Raw genomic sequence first — 18,812 nt, 5'->3', positions numbered from 1 at the left:
TCCTCAGCGTGGCACGATGAGGCGGCGTTACGAGGACGATGGCATCTCCGACGATGAAATCGAAGGGAAGAGGACGTTTGACCTCGAGGAAAAGCTGTCCACCAACAAGTTTAACTCCACCTTCGTGGTCTTCATGGAAGGCAAAGGTTTGTCTCGGGACTGCTGTGCTGCAGTGTGCGCTACTGCTGTCGGTGACCAGGCACCGGCTGTGGTTGGCCGCTTCTCCAGTGGGATATGGTGTGGGAGATGACCTTTCCCTGAGCCTTCCGTAGAAAGCTAACAGTGATCGCAGTTGGATGTGCTCTTGTGCATCTGACTACCCAAAGCCTCCCTGACTGCCAACTTGAAGGGTGGTTACAAGGCAATTGAAACGAAATTCAAGGATTAATGAAATCCTTTCCCGCTGTCCTGCGTTACGCTGCCTTTTACTCCCCGCCCTTCTATAAAGTTGGGAAAACTGCTGTTCACGCCACTTCCACACTTCCATGCTTTCCTCTGCTGTAAACCGGTTTCCTTGCATAACCCAAGCTGTGCAGAGCAGGCGGGGGACGTTTCTGCCTGCCCCCCCCGGCAGGTCCTGCGGCAGTCCTCGAGCAGTTGGAAGGGCGACGCGAGGCGTATTGGTGGAGGATTGGCTCGAGCCCGCTAAGCCCTTGGGCCAGGGCAGCGGGTAAACAGGGAGCGCCTGTGGGAAACGGCGTGGAAGCCGCCCGATCCGGAGAGCGAGGAGGCAGCGTGCAGCGCTGCGGGCTTGCTGGGACACGTGGCAGCCAGGAACGAGAGGGTTCGCCTGGGTCTCGGCACCTGTAATTGCAGCCACATGTCTACTAGATGCTTAATTCAAAGACTATGTGGGATCTCTCCCCTTTCTTTCACCACGCGTACGGCTCAGTGGGATGTCTTTTCATCGCAAGCCTCGTGAGGATTTACCGTGAGGGAGGAGCATTTCTTCAAGGCCCCTCTTGCTTGGCTGTGCGCTTCTTAAGGAAGTGAGGACCAAAAACCGTGCCGTTCCCCTGTCTGGTGCAGCCTGTCGCAGCAAACTCCCCCCGCCCTGGGGGGCCTGTCTGAAGCTTGTCGGCAGCACACGCCATGCTGCTCGCAGAACTGCCGCAAAAGAGTTCCAGAATCTCCGAGGGGGTGTAGAAATAGCGAGGAACGGGGATTTCTTTCGCTGGCTAGGTTTGCCACAGAGATATGAGGACATTCTCGGGTCTATTAGAAAGAAATTCTTGGCTGTGAGGGGGGTGAGCCCCTGGCCCAGGTTGCCCAGAGAAGCTGTGGCTGCCCCATCCCTGGAGGGGTTCAAGGCCAGGTTGGACGGGGCTTGGAGCAACCTGGGCTGGTGGGAGGTGTCCCTGCCCAGGGCAGCGGGGTGGAACTGGATGATCTTTAAGGTCTCTTCCAACCCAAACCATTCTGTGGTTCTGTGATTCTCAACTGCACAGGGCACTGAACAACCCGATCTGAGTCTGGAGTCAGTTTGCCGGGAGCAGGGTTGGACTAGAGATCTCCAGAGATCCTTTCTAACCTCAGTTTGTCTATAGTCCTCTGAAGGCGTCTTCCCCTAACACCTTCCTCCTCCTTGTCTCCCCACGCCAGACTTCACAGTTGAATACATCCAGCGGGGCGGCCTGAGGGACCCTCTCATCTTCAGGAGCTCGGATGGCCTGGGGATAAAGTAAGTATTGGGGGCACAGAACGGTGGGTGACTCTGGCCCGATTTCTTGCCTCTCTCTACACTGTGTGGGACGTGAGCCTGGAAGCTGGATTTGTGCTCTGCCGAGGTGGTGTGACTGTGTCCTGCCCACGCTGTTCTTTACATGCAGTGAGAAGTATCTTCCACCTGAGTTATCCTGTTCTTACGAGTCTGTTTGGACTTAAAATGAGAGGACTGAATTGGCCGTAGGTGATCACAGTTCAACCCAATGTCTGGGAAGTCCCGCTGCTGCTCTGATGCAACATCTGCCTGGCTTTCTTTCCTAGTAATATAGGCATCTATTGCCAGAGAGTCAAGCAATTTGTAGTATTTCTGGCATTTTCCAGAATTCCAACCTGGTTTGCCCAACACGGTTACTTCTAAACTGCCATCTCTCTCCCTTGCTACAGCAAGTCAATGAAAGTTTACAGCTTTGAGTGTAAAGCTGTACTCGTGCAAGACTTTGGGCTGTTTTCTGATGTTCCTATAAATACGCTGTGGGGTGGTAGATGTAGTTTTAAGGCAAGCAATATTACATCAAAACATCATAGCTGTCTTTCTCAAACTTAAAAAAAAAAAAAAAAGACCTGATCTGTTCCAGTGTTTCCGCTGGGTCAGTGTCTTTTGGTTTTGGTTAATACGAAAGTTAGAGGAATAAATTAGCCCTAGCAAACTTTTTTGTCCAAGCCAGTATCAGCAACGCTGCTCTGAACTTCCTCCACTGGCTGTGAACGAATGGGCAACTCCTCATCCGGCGCATGATGTACCGTACTGCGATGAATTAGATCGGAAATTGTGCCGGGCTCGGTTTTAACTGCTGGGTGACTTGGGAGGGCGCAGATTTGATACTGAGAATTACGGTGTGGGTGAAGCTGGTTTTCACCTGAGCTTTCAGTTATTTCTCTGGGTCAAGAGCTGCTTGAATTGCTGCCCGCCCGTTCTGCCCGTGGCGGCAGTGTTTGTACGGGTGAGTATGCCAGTACAAACAGTCGGAGTAGTTACGCTGTGTCAGTGAAATACACTGCTTGTACTGGTCTGGGTATGCCCTTTATATTGGGGTAACTCGTATGAGCACTCTTGAAAACGAGCGCTAGGGTTGCTTATGCTCGTTTGCCAGAAGCCATCATACACCAAAGAGCTCATGCTCTAGAGATGGCATATCCTACTCCCAGATCTGCGTCCCTTGCCAGAAGTTGGGCTCAGTGTTTCACCCCAGACCTGCGCCCCCAGAAATCGAGTTGCGTCCTCTTCACCCTTCAAAAAAGAAGCATAAGGAATATCTTCAGGGTGCCAATACTGGGGTTACGGGTGGGAAGGGTCCGCAACCAGAAGCGCTTCATGATTTTTTTTAGCAAGGTGTTTGTCCTGCAGGATGCCAGATCCGGACTTCAGCGTGAATGATGTGCGGCTGTGCGTCGGTAAGTGGCCGCGGACCACGGTGTGCCCCTGCTGCGCCCCGGGCAGATAGAGGGGAATGGGGAGAGTCACTGGGTTTATCAAAGCTGGGGGCCTGGTTTTGCGGCTCCCCCCAGTGTCCAGCTGGTTGAACCCGAGCCAGTGCATCACAACTGCTTGAGGAGTCTGGTTTGACCTGAAGCAGCTTCTGTTTTAGTGTGGGTCTGGGAGGAGATGAAGTTATGGGAGAGGCCAAGATGTCACACCTGCGTGTGGGTGGGTTCTTGAGGAAGGGTCCCATGTCTCCTGGATTGTCGCTTCTTGGGTGGCCGACTGTGCTCGGGGACGGTTCCAGTGACTTCTGCCTGTTCTGACAGGGAGCCGACGGATGGTGGATGTCATGGATGTGAACACGCAGAGGGATATCGAGATGTCCATGGCGCAGTGGGCACGCTACTACGAGACACCGGAGGCCGAGCGAGAGAAACTTTACAATGTCATCAGCCTGGAGTTCAGCCACACCAAACTGGAGAACCTGGTGCAGAGACCTGCTACGGTGAGCCTGGCTCTTCCTTCCGCGGGAACGTCTTCCCCTTTGTGCTTGTCCCCTGTAGGCGAGGTGCAGCCTGGCACTTGAACGTGGGGGAAGACTGCTCGTAACATGCATGGGCTGAGTCAGGGATGTCACCGCTGTGCTCTGGAAGCTGCTGGAGCTGATTTTGTGTTTGACTGGGACCTCATCTGCTGGAGCTGATCTCGCAGTCAGGCTGGAGCTGCCCGGCCTGTGCATCCCTCAGCTATAGTGACCATGGTCATGTCCCTGGCGTGTCATTCTGCAGAGAGCTGACTTGTTCGCTAGCTGTCAGTAATTAGAGAAATGCAAGCGATCGGCTGAGGAATAATTAGAGTGAAGTAGCCTGCTTCTGCTGGCTGCTGATCAAGACCAGGCATGGTTTGAACGAGCACCTGAGTTTGAATAGAGAGGTCAGGCTTGTGCTCGGCCACAGCGGGTGTCGGGGACAGCACGGCGACGCTGGCTTCCAGCATTTCCCCGTTAGCTGATTCCACTGCCCGCCAAGACCTCGGCTGTCGTTTAGTCTTGGGCCCACCTTCCCCGCTGCTCTGATGCTTGGTGCAGAGCCCTCTCCCGCACCAGCGGTCACCCCCCGTCGTGGCCGAAGAGAGGTGCGGGGCAGGGCTGGCTTGCCGTGGCGCGTGGCCAGGTGTGAAACTCCAGCAGAGCTCCGCGATGCTTGCTGCGTTTTGAGAGAGTAGCTAGAGCCTGGATGCTGGGTGAGCTTTGTGGTTTCCTTGGTGTTTGGAAACCACGGTCTCGTTAGGATGGCGACCCTGTGTCCGGAGTGTTACGCAGTGTGGGGGAGGAGGGTGTGTGTGTTTCTGATGCAAAAGTGCAGAAATCTCGGAGAGCAGAGGCTGGAGGTGTGCTGGAAGGCGGGCAGGAGGCTGTTTGGCAGGGGGAAAAGTAGTTGCACTTACTGAAGTGCGGAAGGTGGGATGGATGGGATGCACATCCTGAACTCCCTCTGCAGTCGGAGGAGAGGAAGGGGCAGCTCTGGGGGGGCCATTCACTTCTCTCTGTTAACTGTAGAGGGAGCCTGGACATCTCTGCCTGCCCTGGCTGTCCTGAAGCTCAGGGAGTTGAATCCCACCTTAGCAGACGCTGCTCGGTGTGTTTTTTATGTAAGCCCAGTGCATCACAATTCCTGCCCAGCCCCTAAGTGGAAGACCAGCATCCCAGTACCATGCTTGGGATCTTGCTGTGGTGTTTGCTGCTTGTGTGAATCCAGAGGTTGACTGTACAGCGACTGGCTTCAGAACAGCTGGTCCGAAGTGCTTTGCTGTGGGATTGCACCAGTAAAGGTTGCTGGTCAATCAGGAAGGTTGCTGAGTGTGTTGGGGCCAAAAAGGAAGGTTGCTGGCTGTGTGAGGGCCAAAAAGGCGGGGGGGTATCATGACTATTCAGCCAACACCAGGGCTTCCTTCCCTTCCTTGGTCCCGTCGTTTGTCGTGGTGGTGCTCTGGAGGCTGTGCGCACTGGCTTTGGTGGCCCCAGTGCATCCCAGAGGTGCCCAGCTGCGTGGGAGCTGTGGGCTTACCGGGCAGGCAATAGATATTTGAGTTTCCAGGACAGCCTTGGGGGGTAGCAAAAGGCGTTACCGTGCCCCCTTCATCTCTACTCATGTCTCCCACCTTTCTGCTGTAGGTGGATTTGATTGACTGGGTTGATAACATGTGGCCCAGACACCTGAAGGAGAGTCAGACAGAGTCTACGAATGCTATCCTGGAGATGCAGTACCCAAAGGTGCAGAAGTAAGTGACTTCCTGAGCTGTTCCAGTGGTGGCAGGCAGCGAAGCGTCTCTTGCAAGAAAACTGTCCAAGGGAGAGGCACTTTGTACCAAGGGGAAGCGGGAGGAACGGTCTCCCTGTTTATTTCAGCAGGTGACACTTGTAAGGACGCGGCAGTTAGTTATTCAAGCCCCTGCTGAATGCTGTGTGGAAGGGTGGTAGCGTGGCTTCTAGGAGCTCGCTGCGCTTTGGGGAAACTCCCGGTGCTCACCACCTTGAGACATCTGGAGTCGGCTGAGCTGCTAGACGCTGCCCATCCCTCCCCTAGGCCAGACCTGTGACATGGGGGTTTCTAGAGCTGCCGGGTGTGTGAGGATAAAAGCTCTCCTCTTGCCTGGACTAGATCTTTTTGTGGGGGCGCGATAGAAATGCAAAGTGAGCTCTCCTGCAAACCACCACCTCCCTGTGGCTAAAGTGCTTAGCACTGCGGTGATTGGCTTGTGGCACTGCTCTGAGCCATTGGCCTGGGTTTGGGCAGCCCCTTCCCTTTGAGTACATTTTATCCGCCCTAAAATGCGGATCACCGCTTGTTTTCACTTTATCATCGTCTTATTTTCCAACAGATACTGTCTGATGAGTGTCAAGGGCTGCTACACAGATTTCCACGTGGACTTTGGTGGCACTTCTGTGTGGTATCACATCCACCGAGGGGGAAAGGTAGGAGGACAGTCCCTGTTGAGAAAGTTACAGGTGCTTTAGTAGAGTGGCTTTTAGTCTATTCTCTTTTAGAGCCTTGAAGATGCGGGTCCCAGATGGCAAATTGAAGTCTTTCCACCCTAAACTTGTTTATCTGTGGTTCTTGGAAGTAGTTCAGGCCCTCAGAGGTCCACCGGGCACAGGCTGAAAACCCATGCTGTAGAGATGATGCTGAGACAACCGTATAAAAGACTAAATGGCGTAGAGTAGAATCACCCAGTTCATCCAGGGCCTTGGGCTCCTGAGAGATCATTTGGCTACGTGGCTGATCACCTCTTGGTGTGGCACAAGTAGCACACCGGGAACCGCAGCAAACAGAAGAAAGGTAACGAGAGATGAAAGGGAGCCTCTCCTAAAGCGAAGCCGTCCAGGGGTTTTAAATAGCCGACAGATGCGTGAGGGGTCACCTTAAAACACCAGGTGATTTCAAAAGCAGAAGCATTTGAACTGAAGGCGAGTGACAAGTGACAGGTCTTTGCTGCAAAACCCCTCGTCGTGATTTAACCCCAGCCAGAGGCGGGGGCCACGCAGCCACTCGCTCACTCCCCCCGGTTGTGATGGGGGAGCGAGTCAGAAGAGCAAAAATGAGGAAAAACACCTGAGTTGAGATAAAGACAGTTTAATAAGTAAAGCAAAAGCTGCTCAGCAGCAACCAAAACCATCAGTGCACGATGAACCCTCTTTCTCATCCCAAATCCAAAACTTCGCGCTACAGCAGCCGCTAATGAGAAAGTTAGCTCCATCCCAACCGAAACCATGACGCCCCTTGAATGGTTTCTGGTGAGAAGTAGCTCTGAAACAGTGTGAGATTTGAGCTGCTTGTCTGGAGTCTCTTCCTGTAGCTGAGCTCTGCGCCAGATACAGAAACTGAACCCCAGACTCCGTCACGTTTGAGTCTGTCTGGTGACAGACTTCATTTTGAGTGCAATGTTTGTTCCTGGATGGGCGGCTTCCAGTTATAATTGTGCAGGGATTTCCCCGTACCGGGCATTGTCACCCCAGCTGTGTGTTGGTACTGGGGTCTGACTTGGAAGAAATCTGTCTGGGAGGGGATCTGGGAAGGCGCCAGTCGTCCCACTTGCCCGTAGGCAGGGTGAATTGCACCTTAAGCTCCCTTTACAGGTAGGGGTGTTGTATTCGTTCCCTTAACTTTCAGAAAACAGGTTTGCAATAGAGTTTGTATTCCAGTTTTTGCTAGCTGTAGTTGTTAGCTGTGCTGCAGTCGAGGAAGCTTTGCGCTGCTGTCCGGGGAGGGTGGCAATGCAGACAGACGCTGCTGTACGTTTGAATCCATGCAGTCAGAGCCGCAAAATCTGGTGGTAGCTCAGCTTAGTATTATTAGGAAAAGCTAATTGTAGATCCATGGTTAGAATCCCAACCATAGGATGGTTTGGGTTGGAAGGGACCTTAAAGATCATCTTATTCCACACCCCTGCCCTGGGCAGGGACACCTCCCACCAGCCCAGGTTGCTCCAAGCCCCATCCAACCTGGCCTTGAACCCCTCCAGGGACGGGGCAGCCACAGCTTCTCTGGGCAACCTGGGCCAGGGGCTCACCACCCTCACAGCCAAGAATTCCTCCCTCAGATCTCATCTCAATCTCCCCTCTTTCAGTGTAAAACCGATCCCCCTCGTCCCATGGCTCCCCTCCCTGATCCAGAGTCCCTCCCCAGCTTTTCTGGAGCCCCTTGAGGGACTGGAAGGGGCTGGAGGGTCTCCGCGGAGCCTTCTCTTCTCCAGGCTGAACCCCCCCAGCTCTCTCAGCCTGTCCTCCCAGCAGAGGGGCTCCAGCCCTCCCAGCATCTCCGGGGCCTCCTCTGGCACCGCTCCAACGGCTCCGTGTCCTTCTTGTGCTGAAGACTCTAAAGTTAGACACGACGTTGGAGGAAAGTATCCTGTAGTGCAGACTTTACCAAAGGCAGGTCCCACCTCTTGCCCAGTGAAATGCAGCTCGCTCCTGGCTTAATCCTTGTGAGCCATTAGAATAGAGCTCATTGCTTCTGATAAAAACCGTCAGCCATTTAGTGCTGAATTCATCAAGGAGCCAGGGGTAAAAAAAGGCTGCCTGCAGTGGCTGGACATCTCCTGAGAAAGAGCCTTGGACAGCCTTAGGATACGGAGTCCTCTTCTGTAACTGCTGTGAAGGAACTCTCTGGCTGGAGGCAGCTGGATGGGCTCCCTCCAGGCAGTAAAGGCAGATCTCTAGGAAAGAACTCTTGTCACTTCTTTAGGACAAGTCCTGGGCAATTATTCCATCCTGTCTTTCTCTGCTGACTTAGACTAGGTTCAGGGAGGGCAGCAATCTCCCCCCACCACCTGAAGAACCTGGGCTTTTCACCCACCTTTCCTTGCAAAGGAGATGTAGCTGCCAGACTTCCGCAGCGATTCTGGTGGTTTGTGGCTCCAGTGCTTTCTCCCAAAGGCCGAGCTAACAGTCTTTGAAGAGCCTAGTCGGGGATGGACGTCTCCTTGCCACCTGTATTGCATGGAGCCAGACGGGTGCAAATCTCTCGTAGTTCGTACTAACGTGGCAGAAATATGCGGGTAAATATTTCCTTTGACTCTAATACTCTGGTGTCTTTGGGCTCTCTATCTCTTGACGCTGGTGTTAAATAATACCTTACAAAGCATCCCAAGCTCAGTCTGGGTATGGTGGTCAGTGTGTCAGGTCAGGAAGGACCTTGTTCGGCAGCTTCTCAAATGGGACGGCTGTTCAGGTCGCTTTACTGGGAACTTCTGCAGATGTTGCATCGTCTGTGGGCGGGGAGAGGAAGAGATTCAGATGCCGGCAGTGGGACAGGTTTGGAAGAAGCAGGGGGCAGTCAGTAGCTATTTTGCTATGACTTACATGTGTTGTCTTTCTTTGCAGATCTTCTGGCTGATCCCTCCTACACCCCAGAACCTGGAGCTCTATGAAAACTGGCTTCTCTCAGGGAAGCAGGGAGACATTTTCCTTGGGGACAGAGTGTCAGAGTGCCAGCGCATCGAGCTCAAGCAGGGCTACACGTTTGTCATCCCCTCAGGTACCGCAGGGTGGGCAGGGGCATCCTGGCCTTTACCAGGGTTGTGGCAGGAGGCCGAAACTCCTGGAACGCAAGAGAAATCAGAACAGGCAGGGTTTAGCTTCCCCCTTCATGAGTAACTGGGGGAGGGAGACGTGATGTGCCTCTGTCCTCTTGCTTGCCAGCTCCCTAAAACACGCCTGTCATGGCACTGCGGATTCAGCCCAAGCGACAGGAAAGTTGTGGCTGGCTCGCATCACATAATTGATCAATTATTAAAGGAGGCTTTCCCAGAGCCCGGCATGTTGCCACGCGTCGAGGACAGAGGCTGGCCCGAGGCAGCACGGCTCCTCAGCTTCCCGGGTCTCCCCTGAAATCTCTGCAGAGTTACGTTCAAATTTTGAAGCAAGGAAGGGAGCCAGTGTGTGAATTTTAAGGAGCAAGGTGACTGCTCTGAACACGAGAAAAGACAATCAAACAGTCTGCGTGTACTGGACATAGAAGAACTGGAAATCATGTAGGTAGAAGCAGATATTGGAAAATGCTGAAACCCAGTAAGGAGCTGGGAAGCAGTAACCGGGGAGAGACTCGCAGCTAACTGCTTTGCAGAGGGCTTGGGCAAAGAGACTTTGAGGTTGGGAGCGGGAACACTCTCGAGGTAAGAGAAATCTTTAGCCTGACTCGGTTTAGCAAGCAGAATAGTTGGAGGGCATCAGCAGTGTCTTGCATGCACAGTGAGTGCTGTGCTGGAAAACAGCAGAGGCGGAAGAGATGAGGTAGATGAAACAGCGGCTCAGGTTGGTTTTTTGCAAGGACTGGCTCCCAGCCTTTTAGGATGTCTGCAAAATGTTGTGCTTGCACTAGGGAGTGCTCCCTTGTGAGGAGAAAGATCGTTGGACCCCTTTTGAGTCTTCTAATAAAACCGTTTTATAAAAATTGTCTGGAAGATTGTCTCAGATGGCAAAGAATGCTGTAACCTGCCGTTTTGCCTCCAGCAGCAGTGCAGGACTAAGCTGTGTTGTACGTACGTACCCCTGTAGCTTACAGCAAGACCGGGAACAAAAAGCACCAGGGACTGCACAAGTTACTCATTTTTGACCCTGGTACCATGACTGACACTTCTTGTGAATTGAGTGGCCTTGCCCTAAGGAAACTCATGCTGGAATTCCCGAAATGTTGGGCTGGGCTGGATTGTATTGGAGATGACAGAGCTGGGTCTAGAGTTGCTTTGAGGGTTCTTTTAATTATTTAACAGACTTTGGAAGACTCTTTTTCCTTGCTGCTGGTGTTCTTTAGGCCCAGTGCAGCTAGGAAGCAACTTTACAGAGACACCGGGATGACAAAGCGCTATGGACAGGAGGTGGGCAGTGGCACGTGTGCCGCCACGGGAGGATGCGAGGCCAGATCCACAGGTGTATTTAAGTGCCTAAGTACAAGGCTGTCTCCAGCTCTTCGATGGGTCGAGTGAGCTGGGTATCGAGTAATTCGGTAGGGACGCTTCAGGAGGGGTGAGCATTGCTGCGTCACAGCAGCTCCTCAAAGAGCTGGAGTCTGTGGGGTCCCTTCCTAGCTCCCCGCTGCCGCTAGGGCTGGCTGACATGACAAGGGGTCAGTAGCTGGTCTGTGTGTTCGCAGCTGACCTGGATGCAGGTTAAGGGTGTAACTGTCAGGGTGGACTTAGCGGAACAGCCTGAAGGTTGCGTGGATTTGACAGTCTTGCTCTGAAAAGCACAGTTCGTAAGAGATCGCAAAGCATTGGAATTAGCGGGGACTGTCAGTCGTGAGACTCTGACCTCACCTAGTCGCTCAGAAGGATTCTTCAAACTCTGCTTTCTCTCCAAGGTTGGATCCATGCCGTGTACACTCCCATGGACACGCTGGTTTTCGGAGGCAACTTCTTACACAGCTTCAACATCCCTATGCAGCTCCGGATCTACAGCATCGAAGACCGCACGCGGGTAAGGACCTGCGGGAGAGCTGGCAGGACGTGGCCTCCCGGGATGGTGGGGAGGGCGCAGCCAGGAGCGGTGGCGTGCAGGCAGGCAAGTTCAGAATCACCCTGTCACGGATTGCTCCACTCTAGTTGTCAAGAAGCGAGCTTCCAGGCTTCTGAGGGGTCTGGAAACCTTGCTGTGAGTGTGATGGGGACCTCGGCTGGCTTCCTGAAGAGGAAGGCAGCAACACGTCCATGGAGCTCGTCCAGCGTGTTGCCTCTTCCCTTACCTGGCTGCTTTCTGCTGCTGCCTGGTGTTGATCTTAAACCTTGATGACTGGTCTGAGATCACTGAAACTAAAGGCTTCCTGAGGTCTTGAGCTGAGAATGCCATTGGCAAGTGGGTGTTCTCGCTTGCTCCTTGTGGAGAGGTGGGTCCTGCCATGCTTGACTCCTCTAGAGGAGCTTCGGGACACGCCTGGGCTGTGATGGACAGACTGTTGGCCAAAGCAGTTCAGGGTGCGGTAGCAGGCAGGACCTGTGGGTTAGCGCTCAGATGTCAGACCGTCATCCAGAGCAGCTGAGACACACACACGACGACGGAGCGTGTGCCTGCGTAGCCTCAGGAAGGTGCGAGGCAGGCAGCAGGGTCAGGGAGATCTTCTGCCTGCGCGCGAATTGCCGGCGCTGATGTGACAGAGCCCCTGCTAAATAGCTGAGCTGGTAACACCTCTCTTAATAGACCAGCCCTTTCCCTCCCCCAGTACAAATCCTGTCAGATGCCATGCTGGGGCTTGGGAAGTGGGCTTGAACCATTCCCTTCAACTGAAATCTCTTGTGGCATCCGCCACTTCTTTCTCGCACTAATGAGAAGGAGGTCTGTGGGGGAAGAGCTGCAACGCTAAGAAAGAAAAATGAAATGTTAATGGCTTGCGAGTGAGTAGCGCCTGGTCTCTGCTCTGCCTGGGGATAATATCCTTTTGCGAGGAGAATTACATCAGGCTGCCAGAAGCATGAATGATGCTGTTAAACATGGACATGCATTTCCTGTCTCTCAGGAGGAGATCGGTCTGGTCCGAAGGCAGCAGTAATAAGAGCTCTCCCTGTGCAGCCCGGTGGCGATGGAAGCCTGAGCTGATCCCCTTCCCCTTGCCTCTTTCGCAGGTCCCAAATAAGTTTCGTTATCCCTTCTATTACGAGATGTGTTGGTACGTGCTGGAGCGCTATGTCTACTGCATCACCAGCCGCTCGCATCTGACCAAGGACTTTCAGAAGGAATCGCTCAGTATGGGTAAGCGGTGGCTCTCCAGCCCTTATTCCTCCCTCACCCGTATCGAAGCGGTTTCTTGCACCCTCCAGCTGGGGAACTGTCTGGCTCGGGCAGGGGAGGGCTCTGTGGGAAGCATTTGGGACCATCGCTTCCTCAGTCTCGCCAGGTGGTTTCTTCGGGTATTTCCTCCCTCTTCCCTATTTGCCGCACTGAGCGGTCGGAGGGCACTGCAGACTGGCTGAAGGAGGCGCGATTTATTTCTTTTTTTCCTTTGAGCGAGAAGTCAAAACTAGCCCGGCTTTTGCTTCCTCCTTTGCCCCTGCAGCAGGCCAGGTTCCTTGCAGCTGCGAAACCAGCACGCAAAGTTCCTGGCCTTGCTGGTACGCGCAAAGCCTTTAACAGAAGAGGTGGAGGGAAGTTGCAGTAACCACCGCTGTGCTGTGGGCTGTGCGGCAGTAACGCTTTCTTGCTCATCAGGGCCTTCCTGCGCACAGAATTTAAAGCGCTGTCAAGGTTATGTGCAAGGGAAGGCAGGGAGTCCCTTGCAAAAGGAACGTTTGGCCTCTTTACAGCCAAGGTATGCAGGACCCGAGGAGTGTCTTAGAGACCCTTCTTCAGAGTGGGAGAGAGCCGGATAGCTTCTACCCGAGGCTCTCGAAGCAAATCTGTCCTCGCTCCCCTATGAGGCTGTAAATGCTGACTTCTGGGCACCTCTCCTCACAGCCACAGCCTCTTCGGGGCTTTTGATTTCTGCCCAAGGGGTGCTAGCAGAGGGACACGGCTCCCTGCTCTTGTCCTCCTCCTGTGGCCCTGTTGGGATGTCCCTCAACGCCCTGTTGGGAAAGGCTGTCTCTGTCCTCCTCCTGCCTGGAGGTCCCCAGTGCCTTCGTCGCCTTTTCTCTACCGCTGAGCGGCGTGAAGGTTGTGCAGAGAGCCAAAAGGAACGGAGGGGTGCTTTATCCTGCGCACTCAGGCTCGGAGACCTCACGGTCATCAAGCGAGTCCACATCCTCTTTCTCCCATGATGAAGGCAGGGTCAGGATTCCCAAGTCACTCGCAGGACCAGATGGCTGGACATCCTAAGTCCTCCAAAAGCAAAGTCAGGTTGGACGGGGCTTTGAGCAACCTGATCTAGTGAAAGATGGCCCTGCCTGTGGCAGGGGGCTTGGACTAGATGAGCTTTAAAGGTCCCTTCCAACACAAACCATTCCAGGATTCTGTTAAATTTAGCCTAGAGTGTTGCTGTCCCCTCCTCTGGGAGGTTTTCCCATGTCTCATGCCTCGCCTTCACACAAAACGAGCCAGGAATGGGAAAGGTTTTTAGCTGTTCTGCCACTGTCTGCCCCATCGTTTCCTCTCACCTTGTCCCTGTACGTATCTGTTGCTTCGACGTAACTGGGGGGATTCCTCTAGAAGCCGAACGCCTCCTGTGGGTGCGTGTCTGGCCACCATGCTGTTCTCTCACTCTTTCTCCATCCCGGCAGATATGGAGCTGAGCTCCTCGGACTCGGTAAACATGGAGGAGGAGGAGGAGGAGGAAGAAGAGGATGACGCAGCAGGGAAGGAACCCAGGCGACCGGTCACAAGGCGGTCCATTCTCACCAGCCCAATAGCCAACGGTGCCAATGTGGACTATGATGAACTGGGCAAGAGCTGCCGGAGCAGCCTGCCAGGTCTGAAGAAGACCCCATCTATAGACTCTTCCGACTCCAGCCGGGGCTCCCAAAACGGCCAGGCCTGGGACCCCAATGGTGGCAGCCCGCGCAAGAGCAGGAAGGTCCACCTGACGCAGTTTGAGCTGGAGGGGCTGCGCTGCCTCGTGGACAAACTGGAGTCGCTCCCTCTGCACAAGAAGTGCGTTCCCACCGGCATCGAGGATGAGGACGCCCTCATCGCTGACGTCAAGGTACGTAAAGGCGTGAGGGAGCCGCAAGCGCTGCCCTTCCTCGGGGCTGCCAGGGCTCCATCCGCTTTCTTGCGGCATCGGAGGTGGAAGGGCATTTTCCCACAGGGAAAACTGTGCTTGACTCCGACTGTAACCCCATCCTGGGGCAAGGGGGTGATGTTTCTGGAGACTTGGTGTCCTCTTCCTCCTCTATGTGAGGCTGATGATATACCGGCTGAGGCTGAGGGACAGCCCTGGCTTGGATTTTGGGTCATGGCTAGCAGGAGCAGTTACTGCTCCCAGCCACTAACTGGGGACGCTCTGGGCCCTGGCTGGGTCCCTTGCGGGTGTCGGCGCAAGAGCGCTCGTTTGCGATGCAGTTCGTTTCCAGTTCTGGCTGTGGACTCCTTGCGATGCTGGATACTGTGACAGTTGCAGCCCTTTCCTTGCCCCAGGTGTTTCCTTGCCCCAGACAACCCAAAGAAACCCTTTTTTCTTTGAGCTGTTTGCAGAAGATGTGACCTTAGGTTATATGAGTCAGTTTGGTTTTTTTCATTGTTTTTTTTTTTTCTCCTTTTTCCCTACCCTGCTTTACACCCCGAGCTCTATCTGCCAGACCTGTTGTGCTGAACTTTTGGTGTTTTAACCCTTTCAGCACTGAAGTGAGCATGTCAGCCTCGCTCTATTCCCCAAAAGTCCAGTTTAGTCCCTAAACCCCCAGTTACCTTCTGCTCCCTTCCTTGCTGATGGTGATCTGTTCAGCTGCTTGCCTGTACCGACGCTGACATACAGATACAGCCATGGGTGTATCTCAGTCTTTGCCATCGTGGGTTTTTTCTCTCTCCTGATCTTTTTTTTTTTAATTTTTTTTTTTTGGTGGGTCGTCTGGTAAATCCGGCTCTCCGCCGCCTTTGGAGCGGAGGGCGCAGCTCTGGGGTCCCAGGGTGGGCTGTCGTCTGCTCTGGTGGAGCTTGGCTGAAGGCCTGGGAGTAGGTGCTGTTAGTGGGCTGCAATTCTGGTTTCCCGTGGCTTTTTCAAGTGCGCTGTGTGTGCTGTGGCCTTCGAGAATGCAGCACGTGTGTCTCTGAGCCGCCGTGGTGGCCCTGCCACGAACCCTGTGATGCTCCGGAGAGACTCGGACTGAGCTGTGAGCGCCGCCTTTCACCCCTTGGACCGAGAAAGGAGAGCCTGGTGTCGTGTGTTGGGTGTTTTCAAGGCAGAACATTCAAGGTTGTCGGTGTTCGGCTGGGTTTTGAGACCTGTTCAAAGGACTTGTTGTGTCCTTGAGCTAACGGACGCGTGGCTGTGGTTTGGATGTGACCCACTAGCCCCCATGTCCAGTTGTACCTGGCAGATGAGCAAAAGCCCGTGCAGTCTGGTCAGAGCAAACAGCTTCCCCGAAGGCCTTGCTCCTTAAATCCTGCTGTCCTCTGAGGCTCAGAAGTATCCGGAGCTGCAGGACTCTCTCCCTCAGGATTATTAGCAGCCTCCCAAGTAGAGCCTGTGCTACAGGGCATCCTCGGGGCATGAATTCCTTGGTCACCAGACTGCAGTGGCTGGAGGAAACAGGACGAGTTCATCAAACTACAGCAAACTTCTACTTCCAAAACTTAGGTTTTCCTTAAAGGTGATGGAACTGGCAAATGCAGGTTGGCTTATAAATCCTGCAGAAAGGGGCAAGATGTTTCTAGCTAAACCTTTTAACTGGTGTGGCGACTGAAAAGCATGATGAGTGAAGGTCTAATTTTCAATATCGATAGCTTGTATGGAGAATACCTTATTTTTTTTTTAAGGCAGGACAAGTTGTTACCAAGCTAGAGGTGAGAGGTGACCATCCACGCCTCTGTAACTCATGATGGGGGCTACAGATCCTATTTCAGTTGTGTTTCCTCTGTAAGCTTTGGTGTAGCTCCTTCCTCTAATAGCTTTTGTGTTGTTGCGCAATTGTAGCTGACTGTCCCAGAATGAAATTCTACTGGGGCTGTGTGTAAGTGCGGCCCTTCCCTTCTCTGGTCTTGTTCTGATGCTCCTGCCTTCCCTCCCAGCTCTCGGAGGCGTGATCCGTGCGGGATCCCTCGTGCTGCCCCCCAGACCTGCTGTTTCTCTTCATGCGCTAGTGGAGAACTACAACCTAATCCATTTTCAGTGATTTAAACTGAACAGAAAGAGCGCGTCCTCCACAGCGTCTTAGCCTCACGCTGGGACCGTCGGTCTGCAGCAGGTACCCTTACGTCACCAAGTGAGGTCATTAATGGACCTGGGATCTGGCCAGCAGGACCTCTGGGGAAAGACCCACTCTAGAGAAGCACAGAACCAATGTGTTTTCAGCACTCGCCAACTCTGCTGCCATCACTACATAGTTGTCTTCCAGTTAGGCAGACGTTGTGGTACGGAAGGCTTTTGTGCTACCCGGGATCAGGACATGGCGTTTTCTCATCGTAGAGGCCAGACACACAGGTAGGGAGTGACCTGGCACCTTGATCTGCCTGTCAGATCAAATTGTCCCACCACCCTCTGCTAACCGGTGTCCCCAGGCCCACGGCAGCGGGCAAAGAGCAGGAAAATGCTGCCTTTTCCCAGTGTTTTATGTGGTGATCATGACTTCAGGATGTCCTATGTGTTGGGTCATGTGAAGAAATACGCTTCTCTATCCTGTCGTGAATTGGGCCTGGAGCCATCACGTGTTGGGACGTGACACTTTGGATGTGACAAAGATGTGCTTCCAGCTCCGTGGCAGGTGGGATTGTCCACCTGCTGAGACTCTAAACCAAGGCTGCATCAGGCATCTTGAATAGGAAGAGCATGTTGCCACCTCTGCCTCTCCTTAACCTTTCCAGCTTTGCCTCTCTCCCTTGGAAAGCTCCTGGTGACACCACGTCGCTGCCTTCTGAGCCGGTGACTGAGAGCTGCTCTCCAGTGGCTTAACTGGGAGGGCCTGGAGAAACCAAAAAGGCTTGTAGCACTGCCTCGGGAGAAGATCCGGCTTTGCAAAATGAGGTTGTGACCTGTTGCCTTGTAGCACTGATGTCTTGCTGAAAAATCTCCCTGTGTTTGGTGATGGCCTGGACTGGGGTTGTTGGAAAGATCATTGTCAAAGAGGGAACTTCTGAGAGGTCCCACTGTTTTTTGACTGCTTCTGTTCATCACTTCTGACCCCTCTTGGGGTCGTTTCCCTCATTTAGGCGTCAGAGGAGCAGGGTGGTTCATGAGGCTCTGGCTTCAGAGCTCTCAGACCTGCTGCCGGCTGACTTGTGGGGAGCTGAGCCCACCTTTGAGCCATTCGCTTGCCACGGGGCCACCAAGCCCTGCGGCCTCAGTAACTGGCATGATGGGGTTATATTTGGGCTCTGCATGGAGATGTTGGAGCACCAAGCGCTGTAGAAACAAGAAGAGCTTCTCCTAAAAGTGTGGATGCTGTCTCCAGGACCTCATCTCAAAGGCTCTGGTCTGGCGTTGCCCATGTACCTGGGTCTCCCCATGGTCAGAGACATCTCCTCGCTCCCTCTGAACGCGTGTTACTCTCCTCGTCTGCCTGGGCTGCTCCTCCTGTGGGTCACACCTGCCCGAAACGTCCTCCGTGCCTCATGTTCTCCTTTCCCTGCCCCAGGAAATCTGCCAGCTGGAATCTGCTTTCCCAAGACAATTTCTTTCTCCAGGTGCTCGCATCTAAAAGAAGCAGAAAACATGTCAGCTCGCTGAAGCCCGGGGGATGCAAAAGCACCGATGAGCGCCCTTGGGAAGAGAGAGTGGTCCGAGGGCATTCCACTCTCTCTCGGTGGCCATGGGGACAGCGCAGAGTTCCCCATTCTCTGCAGGGCAATGGGGCGCAGAGAGGAATTGGTGAGGAATGGGACCTGACTCCACAGGGATGGATGTGGAAGGCCAGGGGGGCTTGTGAGCTGTGCCGAAAAGGTCCCCACCTTGGTGGGACAGCAGCACTGGCCAGGTCAGATGAGACTAAAGCCAGGTGTGAAGCGCTGAGCTCCATGCGTGGTGGTTCTCCCCGTGCCTCTGCCAGCGGTGTGACGTTCACGAGATGCCTGATGCTTCCACAATTGCTGTCCAAATGGACATGCCAGAGACCCCTCTGCCCTCCTGCCCGACCGGCTGTCACCTCAGCGTGCCACCTGATGCACTTGACCTTGGCGATGTGACGGAGGAGCCACCCTGCACGTCCTCCACGCTGGCTGTCCCTGGTGCGATGCAGAGAGCAAGATCCATGGAGAGCCTGTGCCAGGGAGTGCCCGAGGTGGTGCCAGTCTGGAGTCAGGTGGCCCAGTGGCTTCCTGGGCTCTCCAGGGGCAGGAGAGACAAAAGCCGAGGCTGCCCACAGATGCTTTGGCTGCATCAAGAGTGGGGAGCGGTCGCTGTTCTCCAGTGCTGCTTTGGGGAACTTGCTTTATTTCAAGAGCTTCCTCCATTTTAATTGCGGTGGTCTGGAGGCGGGGTGCTGGGGGGGGGGGAAGTTGGGGTGTCTCAGGGAGGTGGGGCTGGCTGGGGAGACCTTGCTTCACCCGGAATGGGTTTGTCCCCCTCTAGCGGTTAGGTCACCGGTGGCTTTGGGA

The 18,812-nt window shown here is 54.0% G+C and overlaps 1 protein-coding gene across 1 annotated transcript in view; it reads left to right on the top strand.

Moving 5' to 3' along the window:
- The window catches only part of KDM2A (lysine demethylase 2A), a 52,057-nt gene that overhangs the window by 22,443 nt on the left and 10,802 nt on the right, over positions 1–18,812 (top strand). The window contains 10 exon segments of the mRNA XM_054198696.1: positions 8–146; positions 1,603–1,681; positions 3,071–3,117; positions 3,472–3,650; positions 5,319–5,425; positions 6,026–6,119; positions 9,027–9,180; positions 11,002–11,117; positions 12,257–12,383; positions 13,847–14,268. Coding sequence (XP_054054671.1) covers positions 8–146; positions 1,603–1,681; positions 3,071–3,117; positions 3,472–3,650; positions 5,319–5,425; positions 6,026–6,119; positions 9,027–9,180; positions 11,002–11,117; positions 12,257–12,383; positions 13,847–14,268 — 1,464 coding nt within the window.

Source organism: Rissa tridactyla, chromosome 4 (assembly GCF_028500815.1).
Source record: "Rissa tridactyla isolate bRisTri1 chromosome 4, bRisTri1.patW.cur.20221130, whole genome shotgun sequence".
NCBI lineage: Eukaryota > Metazoa > Chordata > Aves > Charadriiformes > Laridae > Rissa > Rissa tridactyla.
Note: the sequence above shows the minus strand (reverse complement) of the source record. Positions and strands in the feature narration are given on the sequence as shown.